This window comes from Pseudogymnoascus verrucosus, assembly GCF_001662655.1.
Source record: "Pseudogymnoascus verrucosus strain UAMH 10579 unplaced genomic scaffold scaffold_4, whole genome shotgun sequence".
In the NCBI taxonomy this organism is placed as follows: Eukaryota; Fungi; Ascomycota; class Leotiomycetes; order Thelebolales; family Thelebolaceae; genus Pseudogymnoascus; species Pseudogymnoascus verrucosus.
In genome coordinates this window covers 38,504-65,024 of record NW_017263655.1, presented here as the reverse complement: position 1 = coordinate 65,024, position 26,521 = coordinate 38,504, and the positions used below count along the sequence as shown (strand labels likewise).

The 26,521-nt window shown below is 51.4% G+C and overlaps 8 protein-coding genes across 8 annotated transcripts; 4 read left to right on the top strand and 4 right to left on the bottom strand.

Annotated features, from left to right (window-relative positions):
- Window positions 1-900: 900 nt before the first annotated feature.
- VE01_01377 (uncharacterized protein) lies at window positions 901-3,614 on the top strand. Its single transcript, XM_059463354.1, has 6 exons — window positions 901-1,115; window positions 1,170-1,307; window positions 1,359-1,456; window positions 1,504-2,435; window positions 2,525-2,772; window positions 2,838-3,614. The coding sequence occupies exons 1-4, from the start codon at window positions 1,093-1,095 to the stop codon at window positions 2,298-2,300; spliced, it is 1,056 nt and encodes a 351-aa protein (XP_059320038.1). The 5' UTR covers window positions 901-1,092; the 3' UTR covers window positions 2,301-2,435; window positions 2,525-2,772; window positions 2,838-3,614.
- On the bottom strand, window positions 2,511-4,641 carry VE01_01376 (uncharacterized protein). The gene is made up of 5 exons (XM_059463353.1): window positions 4,192-4,641; window positions 3,774-4,141; window positions 3,673-3,712; window positions 2,812-3,627; window positions 2,511-2,762 (listed from the first exon to the last, which is right to left on the bottom strand). Exons 2-4 carry the CDS (start codon window positions 3,868-3,870, stop codon window positions 2,892-2,894), a joined length of 873 nt encoding a protein of 290 aa, XP_059320037.1. The 5' UTR covers window positions 3,871-4,141; window positions 4,192-4,641; the 3' UTR covers window positions 2,511-2,762; window positions 2,812-2,891.
- Window positions 4,642-4,773: 132 nt separating this feature from the next.
- On the top strand, window positions 4,774-5,886 carry VE01_01375 (uncharacterized protein). The gene is made up of 3 exons (XM_018270898.2): window positions 4,774-4,877; window positions 4,927-4,981; window positions 5,027-5,886. The coding sequence occupies exons 1-3, from the start codon at window positions 4,870-4,872 to the stop codon at window positions 5,783-5,785; spliced, it is 822 nt and encodes a 273-aa protein (XP_018134078.2). The 5' UTR covers window positions 4,774-4,869; the 3' UTR covers window positions 5,786-5,886.
- A 36-nt stretch (window positions 5,887-5,922) lies between these two features.
- On the bottom strand, window positions 5,923-7,118 carry TVP15 (Late Golgi vesicles protein). The gene is made up of 5 exons (XM_018270897.2): window positions 6,939-7,118; window positions 6,767-6,844; window positions 6,670-6,713; window positions 6,533-6,616; window positions 5,923-6,479 (listed from the first exon to the last, which is right to left on the bottom strand). The coding sequence occupies exons 1-5, from the start codon at window positions 6,956-6,958 to the stop codon at window positions 6,307-6,309; spliced, it is 399 nt and encodes a 132-aa protein (XP_018134231.1). The 5' UTR covers window positions 6,959-7,118; the 3' UTR covers window positions 5,923-6,306.
- A 316-nt stretch (window positions 7,119-7,434) lies between these two features.
- On the top strand, window positions 7,435-10,038 carry CIR1 (Putative electron transfer flavoprotein subunit). Its single transcript, XM_018270896.2, has 3 exons — window positions 7,435-8,175; window positions 8,226-8,767; window positions 8,817-10,038. Exons 1-3 carry the CDS (start codon window positions 7,820-7,822, stop codon window positions 9,599-9,601), a joined length of 1,683 nt encoding a protein of 560 aa, XP_018134237.1. The 5' UTR covers window positions 7,435-7,819; the 3' UTR covers window positions 9,602-10,038.
- On the bottom strand, window positions 9,967-12,656 carry VE01_01372 (uncharacterized protein). Its single transcript, XM_059463352.1, has 2 exons — window positions 12,504-12,656; window positions 9,967-12,451 (listed from the first exon to the last, which is right to left on the bottom strand). The coding sequence occupies exon 2, from the start codon at window positions 12,430-12,432 to the stop codon at window positions 10,495-10,497; it is 1,938 nt and encodes a 645-aa protein (XP_059320039.1). The 5' UTR covers window positions 12,433-12,451; window positions 12,504-12,656; the 3' UTR covers window positions 9,967-10,494.
- A 1,097-nt stretch (window positions 12,657-13,753) lies between these two features.
- On the bottom strand, window positions 13,754-18,156 carry VE01_01371 (uncharacterized protein). Its single transcript, XM_018270894.2, has 13 exons — window positions 17,395-18,156; window positions 17,169-17,287; window positions 16,848-17,086; window positions 16,686-16,800; window positions 16,619-16,632; window positions 16,546-16,567; window positions 16,202-16,491; window positions 15,320-16,010; window positions 15,188-15,263; window positions 14,684-15,135; window positions 14,361-14,620; window positions 14,215-14,296; window positions 13,754-14,143 (listed from the first exon to the last, which is right to left on the bottom strand). Exons 1-13 carry the CDS (start codon window positions 17,695-17,697, stop codon window positions 14,077-14,079), a joined length of 2,730 nt encoding a protein of 909 aa, XP_018134235.1. The 5' UTR covers window positions 17,698-18,156; the 3' UTR covers window positions 13,754-14,076.
- Window positions 18,157-21,514: 3,358 nt separating this feature from the next.
- On the top strand, window positions 21,515-26,401 carry VE01_01370 (uncharacterized protein; the record flags this gene model as incomplete). Its single annotated transcript, XM_018270893.2, has 3 exons — window positions 21,515-21,571; window positions 23,199-24,223; window positions 24,273-26,401. 3 exons carry the CDS (start codon window positions 21,515-21,517, stop codon window positions 26,137-26,139), a joined length of 2,949 nt encoding a protein of 982 aa, XP_018134234.1. The 3' UTR covers window positions 26,140-26,401.
- Between the last annotated feature and the right edge of the window lie 120 nt (window positions 26,402-26,521).

The window sequence follows — 26,521 nt, the reverse complement described above, 5'->3', positions numbered from 1 at the left end:
AACCTCGGCGATTATTTGAGGGGTTTGTGAGAATGCTATCTAAGGAAACAGAGTCCATGTCAGGAGACAGAACCCGGTGAGAGCCGCCCAGTGTGAAGATGTCACCGGGACAAACTTCACGTGTGCAAAGGCTAAAGAAGTCCAACTTTTTAAACACATTTTTCCTGTCACTTAAGTCCTCCCAAGTCTCTCCAAGCGCCACTCACAATGGCTCTAAAGGCCCAGCGGACAAACTAGCTCTCACATCCGTTTTTGTTTTTGCATTCTAGTTTCTGTTTAGTGTCTTGCTTGAACCTTTCTCTTTGAACATTCTTCAATCCTTGATTTGCCGCCAAATGTGAAAACAGAGCCTGGCGGAACGACGCCCTTTGTCAAATTTCCGAGACATCCAGCCCCTTTTTGCCCCGGCAGGCTACTCCTCCACAGTGGACTGATACATCTCCGATGTAAGTCAAAGCACTCGCGGATGAGACGGGTCTCGGAAGTTTGACGGTAACAAGAAGCTCCACTACCACGGAAAGAAACCCGCATACCGCCTTCAGAAAATTCTTATCGGGGTTCTTATCTAGCCTCACGTGCACCTCCTTTGTTCTGTCTCGGTCAGTCGCGGCCATCTGCATACGTCCTTTCAACGCGTGTCGAGAAGGCAGGTAGAATTAGTAGTATTTTCCGTCCTGTTTCTAAGAAATGAATAGCTTGGAGCTTCTTAGAGGTGCTGCGTTGGCCGTAGGAGCTATTTTGGTCCGAGGCTGAAGAGCAACGGGATCCTATTTGCTACGTCATCGGCATCCCAAAATTAGCCAGATCACGTGCTTTATTCCCTCTCCTTTTTTCGGAGTATGCGGGGCTGTTTCCCCAATAATTTAGTAGTGCTCCGAGGTGGGGTAACTCTACTTCCACTTCGCCGAACAATAGTGAGGGAGAAGAGGTACCACATACTTTCTCTTAAGCAAAACAGTTTATAACAGGCACCCAACTTGAAGCACCTTCCTCATTTACCCCGCCGCGTGGCAGTCATTAAGTATAACTATCTACGATTTACTGTGAATGTCAGTTTAGAACGTAGACTTACTCTATTGCTCTATCTGAGCTATGGCGAACATCGTAGTTGTCGGGTGCGTATTATGATAAACCCCACACGAGGAAGGAGTTATCCTGACATTCCACAGTGCTGGCGTCTCTGGACTCACCACTGCGCTCCTTCTCTCCAAGAACCCCGCATATAATGTCACGATCGTAGCCAAACACATGCCCGGTGACTATGACATCGAATATACCTCCCCATGGGCTGGAGCCAACTTTTCCCCGTAAGCTGACTCAACTACTTCCCCCATCTGATGGCCACTGACCCAATTCAGACACACAAACGATGAAAGGGGTCCCTGGGAGAGAAACACCTTCCCCGAGCTCTACCGCCTCGCCAACGACGTCCCAGAATCAGGCATCCACCTCCAAGGCAACCCCCCCTCCCTCCATTCTTACTCGCCAACTAACTCCCTCCAGATTCCCTAGTCCTGAACCGCACCAAAGACCTCGAGTCCGGTGCAGCTATGAGCTTGTCCGCCGACCTAAACCCCTGGTACAAAGACGTAGTCCCCGACTACCGCGTCGTCCCTCTCTCCGAGCTTCCCCCAGGCTACGACTCTGGCCTCCGCCATTCCTCGGTCTGTATCAACACCGCCATCTATCTCCCCTATCTAGTTGGCCAATGCCTAGCAAACGGTGCCCGCATATCCCGCGCGGAGCTTTCCCACATTGCAGATGCAGCATCACTACACCACTCCGGTAAACCCGCGGACCTCGTGGTAAACTGCACTGGCCTCCTCGCGTCGAAGCTGGGTGGTGTGATGGATGCCAAGGTTGTCCCAGTGCGTGGCCAAACGGTCGTAGTCAGGAATGAAGCTACCCCCATGATCGCAACATCAGGGACCGACGACGGCCCAGACGAGCTATGCTACATAATGCAGCGCGCAGCTGGTGGAGGCACCGTTCTCGGCGGGACGTACATAGTAGGTAGTTGGGAGGCCGCGCCGGATATGGAGACTGCAGCGAGGATTATGAAGAGGGCTGTTGAGGTGTGTCCGGAGCTTGCGGGGGGGAAGGGCGTAAAGGGGTTGAGTGTCGTTAGGCATGGAGTTGGGTTGAGGCCGGTGAGGGAGGGGGGGGTGAGGGTTGAGAAGGAGAAGGTGGATGCAGTGTGGGTGGTGCATAACTATGGGCATGGGGGGTGGGGGTATCAAGGATCGTATGGGTGTTCGCAGAGGGTTGTGGAGCTTGTTGGGGAGGCTCTGGCTGCGTGAGGGGTAGTGTGAGAGCTTAAATTAGGGTTATAATGGTATGTTAGACTCGTTTTTCTAACATAGGGGCATTGGATGCAATGAACTGTTGCGCACAAGCATGGCCATAATGGCCATCGTTATAAGTTTACTGAAAAGGTATTTTATCCTCCCCTAGCTTGAGCGTACACATGAAACGTCCGAATGCCCTTTCAATCTAAATATAACATTGTGGTATCTTTATACAGGACAAAAAGCATAGCTAAACCTCAAGCGTGGTCGACGAGATACAAGGAAACAATCCCTCCCAGACCTGCAACAACACCGAGTAACCAGAACGGCAGTCCAACATAACCTATTTGGAGCCCAAATCGAAACAGCGGCCCCGAGACTGCAGGTCCTAAAGTTCGTGCGAGGCATCCAAGCGAAGCAGAAGCTCCATTGACTGTCGCCAAGCAGATGGGCGAAGGCACCGTGCTTTTAAGGCTGTACGTAGGTAAGTCAGTGTTAACCCAAATCCGAGAGGCAAACGTACAGAATTGATGAACAAGTGGTGGCCAGGCTACTTGCCACTGCATGCACCCAGAGGATTATCAACATTGTCGGCAGACCAGTCTAGGTACTCCAAGTAGCAGTGAATGGCAAGAGGTAGTAAAGAAACATTAGTATGACAAATACTGCTCTACAACTCTGAAGCGCGCCGTGCCTATCAATTATTCTTGGCACAAGTATTTGGCCGCCGATAGCAGCTGCAGCTTGAGAAAGAAGGACGTTGCTAGTATTCATGGTGTCGAGCCCGAATCCGCCCTTAACTCCTAGTATTCCTCTTATCACTTCGGAGCCTCTGGTCAAGTTCAGCGGTTGGTCAGGTCCTGATGGTGTTGCCAGAAAGACGGGCACTATGGCAAGAGTTGAGATTTTGAGGAATCCTTGGATAGCGACGGAGAGTATCTGAAGCTTTACTTGTCTGGTAAACGCCGATGGTGGTTTGACTCCTGGTTCTTCAAAAGCTTCAGTTGGGGATGCTGGGACCGCTGGTGCCTCGACATCTGTTTCGTCAGCCCTAAGAGAAGTATATGTGCCTTCGCCGGAACTCCAGCCTGTACCCCTGAAAATATTTCTAATGCGGCTAACCAATATCCATCTGATGTCAACTTGGTCCCGAAATTCAGGGTGGACCTCTTCCAGGCAAAACAGTGCGAGGGTACAGCTACTCAGGAGAAACATCACGACAACAAGGTTTGGCAATAAGTACGGAAATTTATCCCATATTGTTCCTTCGTGGAAGAGACAGGGATAATTTTTGACTGGCTCGGCCAGATAGCCTCCAATTACTGGTCCGATAATGGTTCTACAAATCTTAGCATACACAATAAGTTAGAACAGTCAAACGTACCCAAGGCCACAGAGGAATGAAACAGTAGAGAACCCTTTGGCTATGGCGCAGAATAACAATATCAGATTCGATACAAAATAACGACTTGCGATTGGCCATACCTTCCTGCTTTTTGCTCACTAGCTCTCCAACGAAGGTCTGTACGACGCCTAAATTCGGATTCAGCAAACCCGCACAAGTCCTTGCAGCTATGGCCATTGGTATCGAGGTTGAAAAGCCGAAAGGAGTGCTGAAAACACAGCTCCGATTGAACCAATCAGCATTGTTGGCTTCCTGCCAATACGATCGCTGACCTTGGCCCACAGAGGAGCTTCAACAAACTCCCCGAAGGTGAAAACGGATACCATAAGTCCAGCATAGATGGCAATATTGTCCTTACTTGACTCTGGTCTGGACAGTGATTTTACCATGGAATAGATATATGGGAAAATGGTTGCCCAAGCTACTCCCTCCGCCAGTGGAAAGCAACCTAGAGTACTCAGTTAGACGTACAATAATAAAAATACAGTTTTTACTCACCTAAAATGATCAACTGCGTTTGTATAACTGAATCTGGCTTTATTTCTCTCGGTTCCTCTGTAGCTACTGAATGGCCGTCTGCGTGTTGAGCCATTGTTAGAATGTTGGCATTGACCGATGAATCAGATGTATGTGATATATGTGATAGGAAGTTCTGTCTAGTTCAGAGTAGTAGTGAACTATGTTTGTTGCGATCATATTGAATATTTAATCTCATGGGACTCCGAGGGCGTTGCGAGTATTTGTATACGTTGATTCACGCCAGACTGTTGTGTCGGATCAAGTGAAGCGAGTGTTGGCTCCAACGATGTAACCGCCCACCATCACGATGGCCAGCGGCAGGGTTAGGCTGAGCCTCTGTACATAATCACGCGAATAGTTGGATGTAAAAAGGATGCAAGCTCTATCCAAAAAAAAATGGGCTTTAATCTATCTATTCACCATTTTAAGAATCGCCATTCCCAAGTCATACATTTTAAGTGGGTCAAGATTTAGGTTGTTACTGCCAAGCGGAGTCGACAAGCGAAGATTCACTTATATTAATTAGAGTTTGGAGTTCCACATAAATAGTAAATCGTTTGACCGATATCCTCACCCTCCGCTTTATGGATTGCATCGGAATCTAGGTTCTTTTATAACAATTAGAACTCGAGAGACGATAAAGTTGCTTCATAAAAAATGGCAAAGTAATTCTCCCCGCCCTACTTGAAGGCTTTCACTAATATGAGGCGACAGCTTCCCGCCGATTCGGGCGTGCATTTTCGATATGGATGGCCTACTTATAAATACAGTAAGTTTTAGAAATACACTTTAAATATCTGCTAAATTTGCAAAGGAGGATATGTACACGCTTTGCGCGAATAACATCCTTGAAAAGTATGGAAGGCCATATCTGCCATGGTCTGTCAAAGCTAAACTCATGGGCGTCCCTGGTTCATCGACAGGCGATGAGTTTCACCGTTGGGCCCAGTTGCCAATTCCTCGCGAGCAATTTAAACGTGAGCAAAAAGAGCAGCAGCGTCTGCATTTCCCTCACTGCAAGCCTTTGCCAGGCGTTGAAACGCTATTGGCGAACCTCAACTCTGCCCATAACGTAGATGGAAACAAGATGCATATTGCGTTGGCATCAAGCAGCGAAAAGAACAACTACGAGTTAAAGACTTCGCTGCCTGAAACGAAGGAGATATTTAGCGTCTTTGACGAGAATCGACGTATCCTTGGTGATGATCCGAGACTGCAGAAAGGCAGGGGAAAGCCGGCCCCGGACATTTTTTTACTTGCACTACAGGTGATCAATGAAAGTCTCGGTGATGGCGAAAAGGCTATCAAACCATCAGAATGTCTAGTCTTTGAAGACAGCGTACCCGGCGTTGAAGCGGGGAGGAGAGCTGGCATGAGAGTCGTTTGGGTCCCACATCAAGGTCTTGCGGCGGAGTATGAAAAACGAGACAAAGAAGTACTGGCTGGCAGAACTGGGTTGGTTCCGATAGGAGATGAATGGCAGCTGGGGAATGTTGACGATGGCTGGGCTGTGAAATTAGTTACACTAGAAAACTTCCCTTATGAGGAATACCAAATCCAGGCGGATTCCTGAAATTTTGTCCGAGGTTCGGAAAAGTTATCATTATAAGAAATGGTATGCTGTTGTAACGACCTAACGAACCAGAAACGAAAATGACACTATTTGACGAAGACAAAATATATGAAATCTATACTATATATATAGCGAGTGTTTGCTACTTAGTATTGTGCCTCTTACTTGTACGATCGATGCTTCAGCTACTGGTTACTCACGACAGTCATCCATTTTAATTCCGTGACAGTCTGTCATTTGCCTATATCAGCGATCTCCGCTCCCGGAGACGATCCGTAAATCTAAATACTCGAAAGCTATCCTGGCCTCTCGCAATAATACAATCATAATTGTTAACACAAGTTCCAACACCATATCATATCTTCACATAGTCCCATCCTCGTTGTATGTGCATCCAGCGCAGTTCTTTCATCCCCTGGAACCTCACTCTCATACCGAGCGTTCCCAGCACCGCGTCGTTTATATTTGTCCGCGGCTTAACCGAAGCGTTGGATTTGCGGTTTGAATATCCCAAGGACAGCTTAGACCTGCTCCGCGCCCCATCCGGCATCAGCCTCGCGCATGTTGGCAGGTGGCTCAATCGATGGGATGAATTCGAGGGCGCCGTATCCCAATCCAACCAGGCCAATAATCGAACCAATGATGTAGCGGAGAACGTGGTCGTGGAAGAGGATGGTTCCGATGAAGATGTAGACTATTTCATGTCAGCTTCTTTCTCGCGCTACCAAACAAGGGGAGTTGACTTACAGATTCCGCGGCCCAGGAACGAGAACAGGAACGAGGCGTACCTCGAGACCTGGGGTGGGATTTGGAATTCCAATGCGCCAATAGCTAGGGAAAGTTAGCAGTCCATCCTCGGATTGTGGCGAAGAAGGGGGGCGTACCAAGTCCAAAAATAATCACATAAACACCGATGATAATCGATTGTCTGCGGCGCATTAGGTTGAGTCCTTGGGGGGGGGGGTTCGACAAAGAGCTTACACTGTGACTGTGGCGCCGAAGAATTGCGAAATTCCACCAGCGATCATGAGCGCACCAATCGCCAGGTTAACAATGCGGCTAGATAGCAAGTATTAGCCATGTTCTTCCAGCCCTGAGAGGGATAGATTGCTGCGTTCCTGTTGGGGCGCGAAGCAGCAAAAGGGCAACATACAAGATGTCTGAGAAGTCCATCGTGAAGATTTGGGGGTTATTGAGCGAGGGGATGACGTTGAAAGTAAGGTCGTCGGGTCGAGCACCGCGGGATATATACAAATAGATGAAGTTGGACTTGAAAAGCTGTTGCCTATAAAGCGTCGTAATGGATGTTGGAGAGGAGGTCGGAAATGACGCTTGGCTGATGACGCGCGCTAGTAACTCCTTTCGGCGATTTGGATCAGCCTCGTCATGTGACTGGTATTACTAAAACACGAAATTACTAAAATAGATCCCTCAGGCACCCAGATTACGACCAGATTAAGATGAAATCTTGTGACACCAGATATGATTAGATATGATCCAAGGAGGGGCCTCCATAAACGTTTCACTTACCGTATTGAGTTAGTCTATTACTACTTTGCTCTTAGAGTACCATTAAACCAGAAACCTTAAATCCGCTATCGCTCTAGCAAAATAAATAGCGTCGTATTACAACCAATTAAATAGATTCTATTTCAAACTCTTCGGTGTTCGGCCAATGAGGAGTGGTCGATTGGCCACCGTTCCCAAGGCATCGCTGGCAACAGCTGGGCGAGATCCCGTGATTATCGCCGCGTATGAATGAAAGCCTGTCGCCATCCTCGGTCAGCAAACATCCTCAGACACCTTTAGTAGACTGGACGAAGATCTGATAAGCTGGACGCCAGACGAAAGACGCCCAAGCAAGATCCATATCGAAGACGCTCCTGGTCGAGTACAATCAGGAAGACTGGAGATTGAGACACCCTGCGAGGCGACACAGAGCGACAATCGGAACGAACTACCGGTGGCGAAGAGGACAGACAGCAAATCCCGCATCTTTCGCCCAGGGCATGAAGGAGGCATAAAACGAGCATCATGGCGGACACAGCAATTATAGCATCGGCGCCCTCGCGGCACGAAGAGCAACCTGCGCATACATCTCTGCCAACGAGAACGTTGTCGAAAGAGGATATCGAGTTGGCGGAGCAGCTGGTGGATCACTCGCAAGGGCTGCGCGAAAACAGGGATAGGATAGCAAACGGCAGACATGAGAATGACCATTCTTATGAAATACAGCCCACCAATGGATCGAACCATACCCAGGATTCATACAACCGCCAGCAGCAACCGACACCCACGCCAACAGCAGCTGAGCGCAAACAGCAGGAGGGATCATACTCTCCCCAGGCGATCATCAACCCGGATAACATTCCCAATGGACAGATCTGCAGGTGAGTACCTACAATCCCTTTATCCCCAACCTGTGCTGACCCCCGACAAGCAACTGCGGCACCACGAGCACGCCCCTTTGGAGGAGGTCGCCCCAAGGCGCAACTATATGCAATGCCTGTGGTCTATACCAAAAGGCGCGCAATGCGTCCAGGCCCACTACAATGAAGAAGGCGCATGGCGCAAACACATCTGCTCCCAGCCAGAACCGAGAACAGAAGGGTCCATCACCAGGATATGCGCCGACCCATTATTCGACTGCGACTGCAACATATGTTACTGCGGATCAAACTTCTGGTGGCTCATGCCCAGGCGGTGGGAAGTGCAATGGTACCGGTGGTGCATCAGGCTGTGGAGGCTGTCCTGCCTTCAACAACCGCGTTTCGAAGACCGCAAATGTCACCCTTGTCCGTTCTGGCCAAGGGTCCTCGCAGCCGCCGAACGATCCTGCCGCCGATCCTACCGCAGAGACTGATATCAATGCGCTCCAGAATGCGGGTACAACTGTCATTGTTGCTTGCCAGAACTGCGGGACTACGATTACCCCGCTCTGGCGTCGTGACGAAAGCGGGCATACGATATGCAACGCATGTGGTAAGTTGCTTCGCAACGAACTATAAAAGCAGTAACTAATATATCACAGGCTTATATTACAAACTTCACGGCGTCCACAGACCCGTCACGATGAAGAAGTCTGTAATCAAACGCCGCAAGCGTGTAGTCCCCGCCGCAGCTGGTGGCATGAGCTACGAAATGGGCTCCCCACGCACAGCCGTGTCCCCTGAATCCGACGACTCCAACCTTCCCAACGATGAAGCCGCGCCAAAGGGAGCTCTCAACCCCGACGGCTCCGTAAGCCTCGGCTTCAGGAGACGCGCCGAGCCATCCCGCAACCTCCCCGAACTCGCCAGCACCCTCCGTGGCCAAAACGGACATCAGCAGCAGCCCACCACAGCCAATGATCTCACGTCGTATGCGTCAAATCCGCACGCCCACGCGCAACACGATCCTTCGAGCCTGACCACTGATAATAGACTACCGCCCATAGCGGCGTATCCGTCACCAAATCACCGCCCCTCGTCCCTGTCACCGAATTTCCTCTTGACGCCTAATCGCAAGCGTTCATTCTCAACAGCGGAAAGCGAGGCAGCCCCTGCTGGTGACCAGAGCCAGGGTCGTCTTTCTAGCATCAAGGCTATCTTGAATCCGGCACAACAGGCGAGCGAAGAGGCCCTGGACCCGAGTCTGCGACAGAGCCGCAGCCCGAGAGACGGGCCTGCAAGTGTGGCGCAGGCGGGCAACGATACGGAAGCAGATGCGGACAGAGAGAGACGGAAGAGAGAAAGGAGGGAGATGTTGCAGCTCGAGGCTGAGAGGATGAGAGAAGATCTACGTGCGAAAGAGAGAGAGTTGGAGGAGCTGTATTAACGACGATATATGGTTATTTATGACGGCTCTTTACTGGGAGGTGCGATTTGATATTTGGAAGTTGGTTTGGGCGGTTAGTTGTGCTTAATGCGGTACTGGAAAAGCCGGGGGCGCCTAGAGGGAAGGCGGATTTTTTATTCATATTACTTTATTGTTATCGGAGGGAGGGGAACTGCACCGCCTTGGGGTGGGAGTATCTTTTATGAGATCCATGATGGAAAGATTGAATAGGTATGGAGACATGGGGTTCCAAGGAAGGCAATGGTAATGGAGGCGTTCGGGAATACCACACTGAACAGATCGGGAAGCAAGTCAATTGTTTTCCATACTGTGGAAGTGTACCGCAATGGATATTGGTTACATAGTGTATTGTCTTGTAATGAAGTGGTACTAGCGTTCTCAATCAAAATGATACTGCCTCAAACGGCCTCACCAGCACAACCCTCCTCTTTACTGTAGCCCAGAGAAAAAGAAATCTTGTTAGTAACCCTGTAAAGCTGTCAGCTGGCGAATTGCTGAGTCTGCAGATCATTGAAGAGCGACGGTGTAGAGAGAGTGGCGATGGCGCTGACGGTGGTTTGGCGGCTGGTAGAATGCGTGGTTTTGGAAGGACGAGCAAATGCGTAAGGAAAAAAAGAAGTAAATGAAGCAGTAATTCGAACATGATGGTACAAGTGTGAAGTTGCGAGCTGCGGCCAAGTTGTTTGCTTCTGAGCGCTTGCTCATGTCGATCAGAGTAAACGCAGAGAAGGATGTCCACTTGTCAGGGCCTATGGCATGCAAAAGCAATGAAGAAAACCAGTATGAAGGGAAGAGAAGCAATTCAAGTTTGCGGGGCCCATAATTGCCTGGCATTGGGGGTCGAAGTTGTTAAAACCAGGAGGTGCTGTGAGTTAGTTTGTATCACTGTCTTCTTCACTGGAAGAATCCTCCGTGTCGCTACCCTCTTCGACAATGCTGAGGAGATCATACGGATTTTTTGCTCTCACATTTAGCAACGATGGACGCACCACTTCCCAAACATCTTCATCATCATGGGAGTTATCTTCATCGGCTTCAAGCTGCGCACGCTCTGAGGGTGGGGCTGACTGGCCTCTGCAAAGCTTGCAGGGAGATTCGTGTTTCAACTGCACCGCCACATGCTTTTTCTCAATCTTTACCAGGCGGAAGGAGTTTATTGCGTCAGCATGCTTCTGATTGCCAGGACTCACTACGGCAGTGGTCGGTCTCATCTTTTTTTGCTTGAGTGACGACCAAGCTGAAGGTGGGGCCAAAGTTTGGGGCGAGGGTGAAACTTTGGGGGGGAGCAAAGCTTTCGGGGTGGACGGAACTTCTGGGGAGAGAAAAGTATTCGGAGTGGACGAAACTTTGGGGGAGAAAGGAGTTTCGGTCGTGGATGGAACTTTGGAGTGGATGGAAGGTTTGGGCGAGAACAAGACATCAGGCGGCGACAAAAGTTTGGGCTGCGATGAAGCTTTAGGGGTGGACAACGCTTTAGGCTCGACCGAAGGCAGAATCTTGGGAGAAGATAAAACTTTCGATGGCGTCGCGGTCCATAAGACCTCTTTCTTGCCAGTGTCAAAGTTTGTGAATTTCAAGATAATTGGCGTTTTTATCTGTGGAGTTTCCTTCTCTTCGGCTTGGGTTTCAAAGGCTGATCCCACCAAAGAGGGTGTGTTCGGAACGCTATCATCTGATGAATCGTTTTCATTGTTTCGGATTACTTGCCCTCGTCCATCTCCCGCACCAAACCCAGGCCCACCTGCAGCATTAATCCCAAGCCCAGTTTCCGCGTTGCCTTCAAACAACATACCTGGCCTTCTTCTCTTCCTATATTCACCAGTTGCCCAACTGAAATTCTGATGGCCTTCCTGGAGATTTTCAGCTGCTGGACGGCTTACGAACCGCCAAAACCCGGCCTCCCGAATCTGTGTCTCGTACTCTTCGCGCCCGATGATGGTCATGTCCTCCAAGATTTTATTTGCGAGTTTAAGAACAATCTCGCCCCGCGCTCTGCTGGTGTCGCCCTTGCTCTCATATTTAACCCCAAGGCGGGCAAAGAAGTTGACATCGAAGCGAGTTGATTCGTTAATGTTGACGAACTTCGGGTTGGGGAAACCTGGTGCAGTTGGGGGCGGTCCCGCGAGCTCTTGCGCTTTTCCACCAGGGCCCAGCTTCCTCCATCTGTCTTTTATGTGACGAACGTTTGAGGAGTTCCTTGTAAACGTCTGAAACCCGAGGTTCTCCCGCATCAAGTCTTCGTTCTTGAACTGGTTTGCTCCAATATCCTCGCCTTCTTCTTCAAACACTGCGCGGCCTATGTCCATGATCTTGACTCCATGGAGAGCTTCAGCGATGAACTCAAGAAAATCGTTGCTGACAATGCTTTGGGCATTGTTGTTGGTCAATCGTGCTGTCCGGCGAGCTTTTTTGAGATCTTTTTTCTTCGCTGAAATCACTGGAGATGACTCGTAGCTAAATGAGGATATGGAAGAGCATGGCTTCGGGGTCGATGGGGTGGGTATATGAGTGGTTGAGTTAGACATGGAAATGAATGGTTCAGTCTCTCCTTTACCGAAGATATGATCATCGTATGCATCATCGTCATCTGGTTCTTCATCGTTGACAGATCTGGTAGGGTCCAAATTTTCGACGTTTTCGTTGACAGTTTTAGACATACCACCTTGCCGGATATACTCGTCGTGGCCCATTCCTGGAGTGGTCTTGGCATTCTTGGTCTTTGTTCTGGTTGCCCGGGTAGCTACCTCCCTATCGTTGGCTTCAAGATCTTTGACAAGCATGGCGATAGATCTATGCCGGCGGTGATGCATCTCATCTGCTCTTATACAGCTAGAAATAGGTCAGCGCTTGCCGGAGATAATGACAAGACTCAATTGCATACCTTTTGCATTCGTGTGCCTTTTCTGTAGAACATGTGGGTTAGCAAACGGCATTCAAAAAAATCAGATCAACTCACGAATGAAATGTAGCTGCTGGTGATACCTTCTACATGGCTCGCAGTGGACGCCGATGCAAGAGTTGACAGATCTAGGATCTAAAAGCAGTCAGTCCAAGGTCGGAATTCTTGAATTGGGGAGGATCCATACTCGATAGCCCCTTGCCGCAAATCCCACAATGATGCTCTGAATAAATTAGTAAAAGATCCAAGATCCGAACAAGCATATGAAGAATATCAAACATACCAAGGCCAGGGGAAGCCTCCCACTTGAAGTTATATAAGTCGAAAGCCATTGAACCCATTGTTATGACCGATCGATTCGTAGGCAGATAATGCCGTGTGTGCAATGCAGATATCAAGCAAACAAACAGCAAGAGAATGATCTTTCGAATACAAAGCAAAGCAATAGAACTAAATGGTTATTGATGGACTTGAGTCCTTGATAGAGGTAACGAGTGTGCAAAGAAATTGGATAGATTGTTGTTGGTTGTGGACTCTGTGTTGTAAAATAAACTGAAGTCGTTGCTTGTACGGAGACGGTGACAAGAGATACGGCGTTTGCATGCTTATAAACCCACAGTGTCGTGGCAACACTAGAAATAAGCACGGGGAAGTGAATATCTGTCAAATAATACCAAATTTAAGGTACCTAAGGGACGAGAGGGATCGCGTGGCGATATTTCAGGGGATAAATTTATCACAACTTGATCCACAGCAAGACTCGCTTTACCTTACAAATTCCAGTGCTGGCCTGGAAGGTAAGAGGCCAATTCTGTAATTATAACATTCCAACTTGATCATGCATTCTGAGGGAAAGGATATCTTCCAAAATAAAAGGGTTTACCTATATTTAATCAAGGAAGCTGAGACAGGGGCCATCTTCAAACAAATAAGACACCGAGTCTTGATAAATAAATGCATCTCGAGACAAGCTTCAGGACTCCCGAAGGACTGGCTTAGAAATAAAATGAGAAATCTGCGTAAATCCTTTCTGCTGCCAAATAAATCACCCAGCGATTTCAAAACAATGAAAGAAGTTCAATCGACTTACCATATCAAAACCAACCATCACGGACAGCACTGACACAGCCTCACAGACACATCCATCTACCCACACCATAGAACCATCCAGTACCCGGGAGGAATAAACCCCTGAAGAAATGGATAATCACACAAAAATAGCACCACAGCTCGCCAGAAGGCGGCATATATATAAATCATCGATTTCAACTATCATAAATAGCTTAAACTCAGCAATTAGCATCAATCCACGCCCTCCCACCACAAATTACCTCCCCCCAACAAGTTTCAAAGCCAAGTCATCAAAGCATCAAAGCAATAAAACATTACCTACTCACCCAGCAAGTTTCAAAAACCGAGCCATCGAAGCAAAAGCAATAAATCATAACTGACCCGAGCCCCTCTGCAAGTTTTTCAATCCCAAAAGCTTTTCCCCCAGTCCCAGCAACGGAAAATAAGGAGCCAGCCGCCCAATTGAGTTTGTGATCTTTTCACATCAGATATCCCGAACGAGACGCGCGCCGGCCCAGACGTAGGGGTAGTTTCGCTGGTACCAGTTTACGCTGGAATAGAATGTCAGTAACATGTTCAACTTACCCGTTGTATAGGATTAATAGGGGTAGAGTATACTCACAAACTCTTCCTCCCTGCAATCCTAGGATGCGTCGCCCACGACCCACCAAGTACGACATTATGCTTCCCATCGAAGAAATCCGCTATACCAATCACCATTAGCATCTGTCACACCCCTCACCACGCCACACTAGACTCAGAACTCACCAGTATACGCCGGATACAACTCCATCTCCCTAAACCCCTCATGCCTCTCCAGCACCGAGCTCGTCCACTCCCACACACCCCCCATCTCCCCCTGCCCCGCCAACTTATCCCCATCCGCTGTCACTGCCACAGGATGCCAGTGCTTGAACCCCACATTGGCACCTTCGAGGTTTGTGAAGAGCGCTGAATGGGGGTTGGCGGGGGAGTCGGCGGGGTGGCGGAGTGGCGGGCTTTCTTCGACGCCGTTGTTTACGAGGTGGCTTTTGGGGGTTAGCTTGTGGTCGAAAATCTAAAATCCAAAAATAGGGAAAGGGATAACATACGCATTAACAGCCGGCACCCTCCTTGCATTCCGCACCTCCTTCAGTCTCCTCCCATCCACGTAACTGTAGATGCTCCTCGCCTCCTCGACTGTTGGAATGCGTCCTCCCATCCACTTCGCGCAGCGCGTCAGCTCGTCGTATGATGCGCTGACGGGCCAGTGGAGTGCGTGTGCGAGAGAGACGGGGCCGTAGACGGTGCGGACGAGGATGTTGGATATATAGGAGGGATGGAGCTTGGTGTGGCCATTGGCGTAGCCGTTAGAGTGATATCCGTTGCCGTTGGTGAGACCATTTCCATTGGTTAGGCCATTTCCATTAGCATGTCCATTCCCGTTCGTATAGCCATTTGTATTGCCATTGGGTGTATGAGCTGACAGATCTCCATTGGCATGCTGCCTTGTCCACGAAGCTGGCAACTGTTCATTATCCGTAGCATCGAGGTAAATCGCATACTATATGATATCAGTGCCACGATTAGAAACAGTATTCATCATATCCACTCACCTCCTCATTCGTAATCGGCCGTCCCTTCGCCTGGAAAGACCGCACATGAGCCTTTCTCACCGGCTTCTCATTATCCCTAAATCACCCTTGTCAGTACAAGTCCATCTTTAATACGGACCTGAAGAAGCATACCACCCAAAATGCCCATCCCCCGAATTATCCTCCGGATCATCCAGCCCCAGCGTAATCTCCTGCTCCGGAATCGTAAACCACTGATTCTCCACCTCCCTCTCCGCATCCCTCCTCGCCCGTTCCTCAAAATCAGGCTTGACAGTGCGCGGAGGCGGCATTCGATTATCCGACTGCAGAAGCATATACAGCAGCGTCTCCAAGTGCATAATCTCATGCTCAAGCCCAATCCACAATGACCTCCCCACCTTCCTCGACGCCTCAGAAGCACCCGACGCATATAACCCCTCCACCTTCCTCCTCACCTGCGCCTGATACTCCAGAATCTCCTCCACCGGCGGCCACTGATCCGGGATCTCGGAGTGGGCGTGGCAATTATCCGGATTATCCACGTCGGGATCAATCCCGCGTTCGAAGATCTGCGGATAGTGCGAGGGTTCGCACAAGGGCGCCCCGGTGGACTTGCTGAGCTGCATGTCCAGAAAGGTTGGGATATGGCCGAGGTAGAAGATGCAGGCGTTGCGGAGCTTGATGGGCTTGGCGAGGAGTTCGTTGTTGGGGATCATGCCGCGAGCGACGGTGTCCCAGGTGGACCAGAGGCCGCGCCAGTCTTCGAGGGTGGGGGTGGGGGTGAGGGCGTATTGGGAGGGGTGGAGTTGGAAGGGTTTGGCACGTTTGGTGAGCATGTGGATGTCTGTTGGGTGGGGGGTTAGAATGGATGGCTTATGGTTTTTGGTCTAATTGCAAATATTAAGGGTAATAAATTTGGAATTAAGCAATAAGGCAATATAATATATCAAGTACTTGCAATTAATACCAGAAACTTCTGATATGGCTCGAGTAGCATTAAATACGCTGGTGTAAGAAGATTTGGGACAAACTTACTATATGGCTCTTTTGTAGCCCCCCATTTCCCAACCTCTTTGAGTCCAGCAGCCGCCCACATAGCCTCACTCTCGGCCTGGGAGTACTTTAAGCTCTGCTCGACCTGAACGCGCTCACCTTGTTCGATAAAAACGCCGCGAATAGTAATATCCCTCTTCGGAGCATAGAACGCTTGGTGCCTTCCACCATCCTTGTCACAGACGTACTCGCCAATGACTTCCCAATCATTGGTGTTGAAGACATGCTCACCGAGTATGCTGTTGGCATTGTCGAGTCCGTTCAGGATAAATCTATTATCATATTAGCTTTATGACTCCCAGATAATGAAAATCAGGGGATATTACTTGTGTGTTATGCCTAGAGAGTCTTGAAAGAAATACGTTAGAAATAATTACTAGACAGATTTGGAATTCTTACCATTGTACGCATGGCTGGAGACACAAGTTAGCCATCTGATCAAAACCACATATGAGAATAAACTTACTATACTTTCGCGGGGTCGTTACATGCATCCAGCCCGATGATCATCGAGTCACTCGGCCTAAGCATATCCGCAAATCCCTTGAGAAAATCCGCCGCATCGCCTCGGTTGAAGTTACCTATCAAAATTAGTAAGTGATAACATGGAAACAGGGAGCATACTCACCAATACTCGACCCCAGAGACATAATACACTTTGGCCACGAAGCATTACACCCGGACCTGATCCACTCGAGCCCATCATCATACGTCCCTAGCAGACCATGGCACACGACATGCTCGAATCTTGGTACAGAGCTCAGTGTCCTCTCGAGCTCCCTCTTTGACAAATCCAGGGCGTAGTAATGGATAGACTTCTCCGCTTTCTCAAGGGCGTTAAGCAGTATGCTCACCTTGCGTAGATTTCTGTAGCTGAGTTAGCATGCACACTATTTTCATATTACTCCTCCTCTGGACCAAGCCGTCAGGAAGTCGACCAACAACTCACCCACTACCAAGCTCAATAACCATTGACTCAGCTTGTATATTCCTCGCCATCTCCTCGGCATTCCTCTCCAACACCTCGATTTCGGCATTCGTCAAATAATATTCTTCCAAATACGTAATCTGCCCACCCCACAAAATCAATTAGCCACCACCACCATTAAACATCACACCACTTATCGCCTAGGGTCGACGATAGGGACAGGGGACAAGGGACCACCCCAACCCACCTCCTCAAACGTCTGCAGCCCTTTCTCATCATACAACAGCAACGTCGGCATTTTCTTCGGCCCCCGCGCCGGCGCCAGCTGCGCCATTATGTCACGCCCGAGATCGAGCGAGGAACCGAGGGCATCGCGACGAATATCGATGATATCGATGAAGTCGAGGGTGCTGTGAGCGGGGCTTGGCGGGGTCGCGTGGGCGTCGGTAGCCTTGCTGGGTACTGTCAGCCTTGCGTGGCGGGGATCGTCATGGGTATGGGATTTGTCGAAGGTGTCGACCTCGGGGGGAGGGGTTGTTGGGATAGTCATTTTGAGACCTGTAGTTTTGTCGTTGATGGAAGAGAAGAGGGAATAGAGAGGTGAAAGTGAGGGTTTGTTTCTTGGGGGAGAATGGGGGGAGAGAGAAGGGGAAAAGAGTATGCAGGAACGTAGTGGTGCACCTCTCAAGGGTTATATATATCTTGGTCTAGTGCTCTGTCACGTTGAATTTAAGTAGATCGGCGGAACTGGAGATCGGGGAGTAAGAGACAGGGGAGGTTTGAGTGAATAGAAGTATATAATTATGAATGTACGTGAGGTATTTTACGGTAGTTGCCACTTTATATGTACATACAGTACATGACCTTACGCCGAGTAGGAAGTGAAGTGCAGTGGTGATGGGCGATTATAACCTGTTGAGCTGCACCTTACGTACTATGCGGGAATAGTCATACATACATTATGGTATAGTATAGTATAGTGCGGTATAGTTCCATTATAGTATTCTATAGCACAAAACAGTACTTCCAGTACACCGGCAACTGCTGAGGAATCAAATCGAGCGGAGACGGGGTTTCGGTGGAGTTTTGAAGTTGTTGTATACGGGTAACTTCGTAATCAACATACGATCAGCCCGTAATATTTCCCGGAACCGCCGATGACATAGCTTCCCTAAAGCTACAAAAAGCTGGTTTTTTTTTACTTGCTCGGTGGACGAGGGAAGTCACAAACGGCAAATCGTGGATAAACATGGGATGGGGAATATGGAAAACATGGTCACAACGGCGTGGAGGGTAGCTGCTGCGCCTGGCTCGAGGGGGAGACGTTAGTTTGTTTTTGGTCTAGTATTTGGCGCCCAGCGTGGGGGTTTATGAGGGGAAGAAGGGGGAGTGTGAGCTTCTGCTTCTATAAGCTTCCCCGATGGGTACATATATGTGTAATGTATAATACAGAAATGTATAATAACTGTACTCTAGATACTGTACTGTACTGTACTGTACTGTACTGTACCTCCTTACTCCTCTCCTTCTCCTTCTCATCTTCATCTTCATCTCCATCTCCATCTCCATCTCCATCCACTTTATAGGAGTCATAGTCTACTCGAAGGAATTATCACTAATCAATCTCCTAAAAGAGAAGTTGGAACCAGAAACAACAGGGCCATCCGACCATCTCTAGCTCCTCTACCACCCATAGAAGCTCATACCATACCATATAAGCGCAAGCGCGTCAACAACCACCTCCCCCTCACGCTCTCTGACTGGCCACTTCCCAACCGACAACACCTACCTTACCACCCCCCAGGTTCAATGACTCGACTCCCCAGTGCTTACTTCCATGCTCCATGCTGACCTCGTGTGCTCTCAGTAAGCATCTCGAAGCTCCCCCCGTCGCCAAAGGGCGTACATGACGTCCCCCTCCCCCATTCCCCCCCCCGCCTCCTGCAAGCTTCGATGCATCCGGCAGCGTCGGCGGCGCCACGGCACACGACACCAGTTCTAGACCCCCGTCGCTCCCTCCCTCACACAAACCCGCCCCGTCCCTCGCCGCGCGGTTGACAAATAACATAACATACTCCCCCATCCCCCCAGCACCGCCTCTCACCACTCGGGGGAATGATGGACGGCGAGGGATTAAGGCGCTGTGCGTGCTGTGTGGCTCTGTGGTGTGGAGGAAGGGAGGGGCTGGGCTTGGAGAGTGGAGGCGTGTGGCTGTCTAATCTTGGGATGCCGCGGAATAAGAAACGAAGGGCGGGGAGGGAAGGTGCTGGGTCAGGTACACATGCTGCTGCCGCCTCCATCCCACCACTCCAAGGGGCCGCAGTGCGTGCGTAGTTGTATCCAGCCAGCCAGTGGCAGCATCAGCGGCGTGCAACTACTGCACCTATATACACCCCCCTCACGTGCGACCGCGCCAGAACTGGCACATGTAACTCTTTAAAATGAGTGCAAGAGATGAGGTGCATTACCGGACCCCGCAAAAATCTACATACAAAAGCTCTACTACAGTGCTCCTTTACGTACACCAGGTTATATAGCTAGCTGCTATACATATACAAGCATTCCCAGACCACTTCCGGCCACGTGCATGGTGGGGGATCGCTCGGGGGACGCAGGCTGAACGCAGCGGAGCGGAGACGACAAGAGGCCCTGGGCGATACGTTGCGCCGTCCCCCGCGGGATGTGGAGCGATGTGGTTCGTAATCTGATCCCACGGCAGCGAGGTAAGGCAAGGGGGAGGAGATGAGATGAGATGAGATTGAGGAGGAGGATGCACGTGACCGAGACGATGCATATGAAGAGAGCGGTTCTGCGCTGGATACTACGAGGCCCTGTTACTGTTACTACAGGCTGGAGCCGTGATATACTCAAAACCCCTCTGTTCCTGAACCAAGGTCACAAATCACGTGATTATCCACGATCCGGCATCAACCCCCTCGAATCAGTCAAGTGATTTACAATCCATCCCTCATCATCCCCTCAGTTCTCCTATGGCCCTGACCTAACCCCGCGATCGGCCCTCCCCCATTTACCCATAACCACCGAACCTAACCGGCACCCCATCCCATACACGAAGCACCAGACACACACACCCGTGATGAGCCCCCCACGCTCCAACCTGCGGTAATCGTATGACCATACACCACCCCCCTTTTCGGAAGCAGGAATGTGCTGCCGCTAGCCGAGGTGTGGTTTGGTTTGCGAGTTTGTTCGTCGTCTCGTCCCGTGTTTTACTTACTGCTGTGGTGGGCTGCGGGCCTGGCAGACCCAGCAGGGCCAGCGGTGGTAGGTGCTGGATGGTGGGTTTGGAGTGCTGGGCGCTGGAGAGACGGCTCAGACCGCTGCTCCGGCGGGGGGACCTGTCGTTTTTACTGATATAGATCGTGCTGGTGAGTGGGCGAGGGAGTGGGAGTGATCTCGGTAAGTACGGGCTAGATGCTAGAAGGGAAGAGGGCTGAGACTTTATGCTGGTGGGTTTCAGATTGTAAGGCGCGCTGGCGATGTGCTGGATGTGATGGGCTGAGCTGGGCTTACGATCGATGGCGCAGGAGTGTCTACAGTGAGTGCTGTGCATATTGGAAGATTGGATCTACAGTAAAGGAATGAAGACAACACCAACAGTTCAGCCAGCTAGGAAGGAAGGAAGGAGCAACCCACGCACCTACCCTGAGGAGGATGTAGGATTCCTCAGCCGCACCTACCGCTTTCAAAACAAAAAAAATCATGTTCGCTCCTTCCTTCCTTCCTTTCCCTCCACCTCCTTAATATACAACCAGCACCACCGCGGCATCAGCGGCTATCGCTCCTGTGGCGGGCGGCGGTCGTGTTGGTACAACACCAGGCTTCCTGCCAGGGCGCGGACTCCGCCAGAGCCACGCCAGGATCAGGGCTAGAACCCAGCGCTGATGCGCTGTGATTACAGTGGACCCATCCAAGGCTGCGCGTTGGCTCGCAGGGTGCCCTAACCTCTAGGCTGAGACCGCTGTCTCGTCCGCCCGACCAGCCGGGGTCGTGCTGCGGCAGGGTGCGCGATCACATCGTGGCGCTCGCTGGGGAGCAAACAATCATCCCCCGGCGGGAATCCTGTATCCGTCTTCCTGCCTGGTGGCTGTTTTTATCCGCCGAGAGATCCTCGCCGAGTTGGGTGGGAATTCGGTCGGTACTGGCCTTAAGATGTGGAAGTTGGAGACAACCGCTTCGTGCCGTCCGTATGTTATTGTCCGCCGTCTGAATCGCCCCGCCTGAGTAAGTCCAGTTTCTGGCCCGTGAGTCCCGCCAACTCCGTCCCACTATCGGCTTGAGCGAGGTGCAATAGAGCCGACTGGACTGGTCCTATCCTGCCGTTCTCCTCCAGCGCCGCGCGCGCGATGCCTAATTCATCCTCCTCCTCCGCCATCCGCGCCAGCCGCTCCGATGGTTCTCTTGTCCCCAGCCAGCGGTGATGTGCCCGCCAACTTCCATCCCATGCCCGCCCAGCGTACGCGAAACAATGGACTCGTAGTCTACTGTATGTGCAACTACCGCTGGGCCGCGATCGGGCCGCGGGTTGGGATGCCGTTTGTCGCGTGTGAGTGCTGTGCAGGGCAGGAGGGTAGGGAGTCCCCCACGGCCGACCGGGGAGGGAAGGGGGTGGTTGTGAATGTGATTTCCGTGTCGGGGGGGTTATTCACGAGGAGCAAGGAGTACATGTGGGGTGTGGGTGAAGCCTCATATGTCTGTCTATCTGTCCGAAGAAGGGAGTGTGAGACAAGAGTGTAGAATTCGCCCTGTCTGGTCATTTATTGAGCAGACCGGCTGATAGTTTCTGTGGTCTTAGGATTGTTGGCCAGTTAGTGTTCTTGTATGAGGGTTGTTTGCGCGCCTCGGGAACTTTAACTGGCTTTAACTCGCTGTCCGATCCGTGCTGTGTCGCCTCTGCATCTACCAACAATGCAATGCATCTGTATATCTGTATCTACCCCGTACTCCCCATCTCCATCTCCTATCCTCTCCTCTTCTCGCCGTGCCACATGCGCTCTTTTCGTGCTTCCCCAGAGAAACAAGAAACAGCCAAACCTGAGAACTAACGGCCCAGTTATCGTTAACCACATCTCTCCGGGGACACAATCCCGAGCACAACTTCCTCCTCCCCCCCCTTCTCCACCATAATTCGCACCCGCCTACCGCCGTGATTCTTTTCCCCAGTCTGCCCCCCATTTTATACTCCATTATACTCTATTTTCCCCCCAATTAGTACTCCCCCCACCCCCATCCTATCCCCATCTATTACTCGGTCCTTGTCTATTACTACTCTATACTATACCTATCCTATACATATGCACGCCATTTTACTAACGCACCACGCACGTACGCTCATCTCACATCTCACATCTCTCTCCCGCGATTATTCAGATTATTCAGATTATTCTGTGAATCTTGAAAGTACTTCTTCTACTGTACATATTTCACTGTGTTCCGTGTTGTCGCTGTGTACTATCCCGCCGCCGCTCTACGACCACCAACTGCTGTACATACGCCGTACTGTACTATACGCTATACTCTCTTCTTCCTATCCCGTTGCTTCAACCTAAAAGCATTTCTAAAGGCATTTCTTGTTTCTAGAGCTTTTCTATTCAAGTGCCGATCGCTTTTCTATTCCCCTTTTATCGTACCTTTCTCTACAGCCTTCTCCAGCTGGTCCCTCCTCCCTCGGACTCGGATACCGCACTATAGTTGCTATACTAGTCCGCCCGCGCGCGCGCCCTGAACCTGACTGGCCGCCGCTTCCCAGGATCCTCAATACCAATACTCCCTCCTCCAGACATTTATTTGATCGCGCCACCAACAATCGAGCTGTACGACGCAAACACACCCTTCATCTTCCCTCCGCAGTCCTCTTCCTGGTTTCACATCACCATCTGCTGTCCATCCAACATCTCTCGACACATACAAGACCCTCTGCGCAAGCGATTGGGCTCAATCTCATCCCAACACCCTTCACCGCGCACCGCATATCCCCCCCCCCCCCAAAACCAGGCTTACAACCAACACCGGAAGCGACGGTCCCCGCAGGGCCTCCAAACCGCCAAAATTCCCTCCCCTCACTCCATCGCCGCGATACTCTCGCCCTCCGACCCCCCCTCAACAATCGACACCCCAGAGGCATCGACACCGAAGCGACCGCACGCCGAGGCCTTCCCCGAAGCCGACACGGAGTTCTCTCATCGCCCGGCGGCGTCGCCCCCCTCCCGCCGCCGCCTGAGCGATACTACCAACGACACCAATACCAATACCAACAGCACGCCCGCCGCCGGCGTCCACACCCACACCCATACACACCGCCCCGAACCCCCCGGCGCGCGGCATGACGCCCCGCGCCACGTAGACATGCACGATGACCCCGACGACAAGAAGCCCTTGCCGAAGATGCGCTCGAGCATCGCCTGCTACCGCTGCCGCCGCAGCAAGATCAAGTGCCAGAACAACGGCGTGAATACCGCCTGCCGCGCCTGCGCCAACCAGAGCCGCGAATGCACATACCCCGAGCCGAGCGCCAGCCAGCAGGCGAACAAGCGGCCCGAGTCGACTATCGCGGCGAGGGTCGATGGGGAGGGAGGAGATGTCAAGCGCGTGCGCAAGCGCGAGTCGGATGCGGTGAGGAAGCAGAGCTTTCGCCAGAGCGATGATCCGCTGGAGTCCCCGCCGATCACGGCGAAGCTGTGGAAGGACGTGTATACTACATTCATGCTGCACTGCTCGACCGAGCTGCCGTTCCTGCATGAGGAGGTCTTCCATACCCGCGTTCATCAGCCTGCTGCGGAGCGCTCTGCGGATACTCAGATCTTTCTCCTGGGCATGCTGACGCTGACGGCGCGGTTTATCCCGGATTTGGTGGCATATCACAGCCAATCTGACCCCTCTGATCCTCTTGCGGCATCGGAGTTCTATGCCGAAGCGTTCGCGGCTCGCCTTGATGCGCCGGCCCTGACCGGGCAGCCGTCATTGGAAAGAGTTCAGGGGTTGCTCATGATCAGTCTGTATCACTGGGGGATGTGCCGTGGCCAACGCGCCTGGATGTACATCACGATTGCTATCGGGTAAGTTTATGCTCAGACACTATATAAGACGCTCCTAACAGAATAATAGGATGGCCCGGACTATGGGACTCATGTTTGAAGAAGATTCACGGACAAGTCAAAAGCCAGCTCTGATAGAAGAGGCGCGGCAGTTAGGGGTGAAATTGAAGGTGGCGGAGGCAGGGGCAGCACCCGACGAGCAGACCCTGATCCAGCGCGAGATCAAGCGGAGAACGGCTTATAGTTGCTTCATTCTGGACCGGTACCAGGCATCCGGGCGATATCGGCCACAGATCATCAATATCGACGACCTGCACGTGCAACTGCCCTGTTCGGAAGAAGATTTCCAATTTGGGGTTGATGTCAAGACTGGATCGCTGAAGGACACCCCTCGGTCGCCTGACAGCCGGGATGGTTCGAGGACCATTTCTTCGACTAATGTGTTAAGCATATACATCCGACTTGTCGAGATCTGGGGACGATTCTCACGGTGGTCATGCAGAGGTGGCAGACGGGAGGAACAATACCCCCCATGGGACCAGCGATCCGAATTTTACAAGTTACGGCAGCAACTCGTAGCTTTCCATGAGTCCTTACCCCCGAAACTGACATTCAGCCCTACGAAGATCGCCGCACATATCGCCAGCAAATCTATTACGTTGTACACGGCCATCCACACGCTTTATTCGCTTTGCAACATTGTCCTTCATCGCGAATATATTCCGTTCATCCCTATCCGAAGCGTTGGCCCCTCCGGACCTCTAGACGAGCCGACGTTTCCACCAGATAAATACGATATCCCAGAGGGGTTCTGGGACGAGAGTGCCGAGTTGATTTTCAAATCCGCTCGCGACATCATGGATATAGTGCGGGTTACTAGCGACAGGCAGGTCATGGTTGAGTCGCCACAAGTTGGATTCGCCGTGTGGACCGCCGCCTTCGTCGGCATCTACGCCGTCCATTTCCCTTGGATGGACAAAAACTCCTACATGAGCAACTCGCCCACAACCCTGGACCACAACCCCACCTACCCCACCGGCAGGCATGAAGCCACTGACCTCGCCGTAAAGACCCTCAATCTCATGCTGCCCAGGTCCAAAATGGCCTGCGGCTGGAGCGTCTGGATCAAGCGCATGGAGCACTACTTTGTCAACATCAAGAAAGACCACAACCGCAGCATCCGAGCTCTCGGCCTCCCCAGCTCCGAGCACCAGCGCCGCGAAGCCCATGCCAAGGAGCTCAGCCTCCGCGAGGGTGGCCACGGCGGTGGCCTCGAGGAATACAAGCTCCTCGAGAAGGAACTCAAGGACTTCGGCCCCTCCCTCGAACAAGACCGCTACGACTCTCCCGACCGCATCTCCCCCTTCTCCGCCACCAACGGCGGCTCGCGCCCATCAACACACATCAAAGCCGAGCCCCAGCCATCCGGTCACGCTCGTTCCGCATCGAGAAATGGCAATGACAACGGATGGGTTACTGTCAACACTACCGCTCCCCCGAGCAATGGCAGCGTGGCGGAGGAGTACACACCGTCTAATAAGGGATATGTGAATCACCACGCGAGCCCTAAGAATACCGCTACTTACTACCCACAAAACTCCACCTACGCCGCCGCTACAACACTGAATTCTATGTACCCCCCCCCGGCAAATGGCACCACAAACTCCACGCCCTACGACCACCCCTCGCAGTCCTCACCCGAGACGTACAAGCCCGGTCCCCCTGCGTCAACCAGCAGCGGCAACTGGGCGTCCCCGAAGCCGAGCCCGGAAAGTGCGTTTAGGAGACTGGAGGAGATTAGCATGCACGGCGGCAAGGATTTGGAGATATTTGGGACCGGGATGGACATGGAAACGGATATCTGGGCGAATGGGTATGTTATGGATGATGGGATGGGGGTAAATTTTATGCAGGCGGTGGTGTGGGGTCCGCAATGAGTTAATTATGTGGGTTAGGTGGTCTGCGTAAGGGAAAGGATAACAAGGACGGAATGGAAAAGGGAAGGATGGGGACGGAGCGTTGCGGGTTGCTTTTGTGTCGATTTGTTTGTGGGTTTCTGGGGCGAAAATTACTCGTTGTGGTGCGGTAATGTCTTGCCTGTCTTGTTGTTTTAGTGTGTTTGAGGCTGTTTAGGTGGGAGGGGAGGGGTGGGAAATGGGTGGGAAAGCCTGTTGGAAACAAGGGCGTCATGTTTTGTGCACGCATGCGATGTAGGACGATGAGAAATGAATGGGTGGGGGGGGATAGGGTGCCGGCTGGTAGCTGGTGGCTGGTGCCTATTTTATAAGTAGGGGCCGGCGCTTGAGAAGGAATATAATC

Excerpts from the sequence above, each read along its gene's own strand:
- VE01_01377 (XM_059463354.1), top strand. The coding sequence starts at position 1,093 with ATGGCGAACATCGTAGTTGTCGG. Across the intron at positions 1,116-1,169 it reads GCGAACATCGTAGTTGTCGG|TGCTGGCGTCTCTGGACTCA; the intron begins GTGCGTATTATG and ends GACATTCCACAG. Across the intron at positions 1,457-1,503 it reads ATCAGGCATCCACCTCCAAG|ATTCCCTAGTCCTGAACCGC; the intron begins GCAACCCCCCCT and ends AACTCCCTCCAG.
- VE01_01376 (XM_059463353.1), bottom strand. The coding sequence starts at position 3,870 with ATGGCCATAGCTGCAAGGACTTGTGCGGGTTTGCTGAATCCGAATTTA. Across the intron at positions 3,713-3,773 it reads AGTGAGCAAAAAGCAGGAAG|CCAAAGGGTTCTCTACTGTT; the intron begins GTATGGCCAATC and ends TCTGCGCCATAG. Across the intron at positions 3,628-3,672 it reads TCATTCCTCTGTGGCCTTGG|AACCATTATCGGACCAGTAA; the intron begins GTACGTTTGACT and ends TAAGATTTGTAG.
- VE01_01375 (XM_018270898.2), top strand. Across the intron at positions 4,982-5,026 it reads ATGGCCTACTTATAAATACA|GAGGATATGTACACGCTTTG; the intron begins GTAAGTTTTAGA and ends AAATTTGCAAAG.
- TVP15 (XM_018270897.2), bottom strand. The coding sequence starts at position 6,958 with ATGGACTTCTCAGACATCTT. Across the intron at positions 6,714-6,766 it reads TTCGGCGCCACAGTCACAGT|ACAATCGATTATCATCGGTG; the intron begins GTAAGCTCTTTG and ends AATGCGCCGCAG. Across the intron at positions 6,617-6,669 it reads TGTGATTATTTTTGGACTTG|CTATTGGCGCATTGGAATTC; the intron begins GTACGCCCCCCT and ends AACTTTCCCTAG.
- CIR1 (XM_018270896.2), top strand. The coding sequence starts at position 7,820 with ATGGCGGACACAGCAATTATAGCATCGGCGCCCTCGCGGCACGAAGAG. Across the intron at positions 8,176-8,225 it reads CCCAATGGACAGATCTGCAG|CAACTGCGGCACCACGAGCA; the intron begins GTGAGTACCTAC and ends ACCCCCGACAAG. Across the intron at positions 8,768-8,816 it reads TACGATATGCAACGCATGTG|GCTTATATTACAAACTTCAC; the intron begins GTAAGTTGCTTC and ends AATATATCACAG.
- VE01_01372 (XM_059463352.1), bottom strand. The coding sequence starts at position 12,432 with ATGCATCACCGCCGGCATAGATCTATCGCCATGCTTGTCAAAGATCTT.
- VE01_01371 (XM_018270894.2), bottom strand. The coding sequence starts at position 17,697 with ATGACTATCCCAACAACCCCTCCCCCCGAGGTCGACACCTTCGACAAA. Across the intron at positions 16,011-16,201 it reads GGCTACAAAAGAGCCATATA|ACATCCACATGCTCACCAAA; the intron begins GTAAGTTTGTCC and ends CCCACCCAACAG. Across the intron at positions 14,621-14,683 it reads AGGGTGCCGGCTGTTAATGC|CCACCTCGTAAACAACGGCG; the intron begins GTATGTTATCCC and ends AACCCCCAAAAG.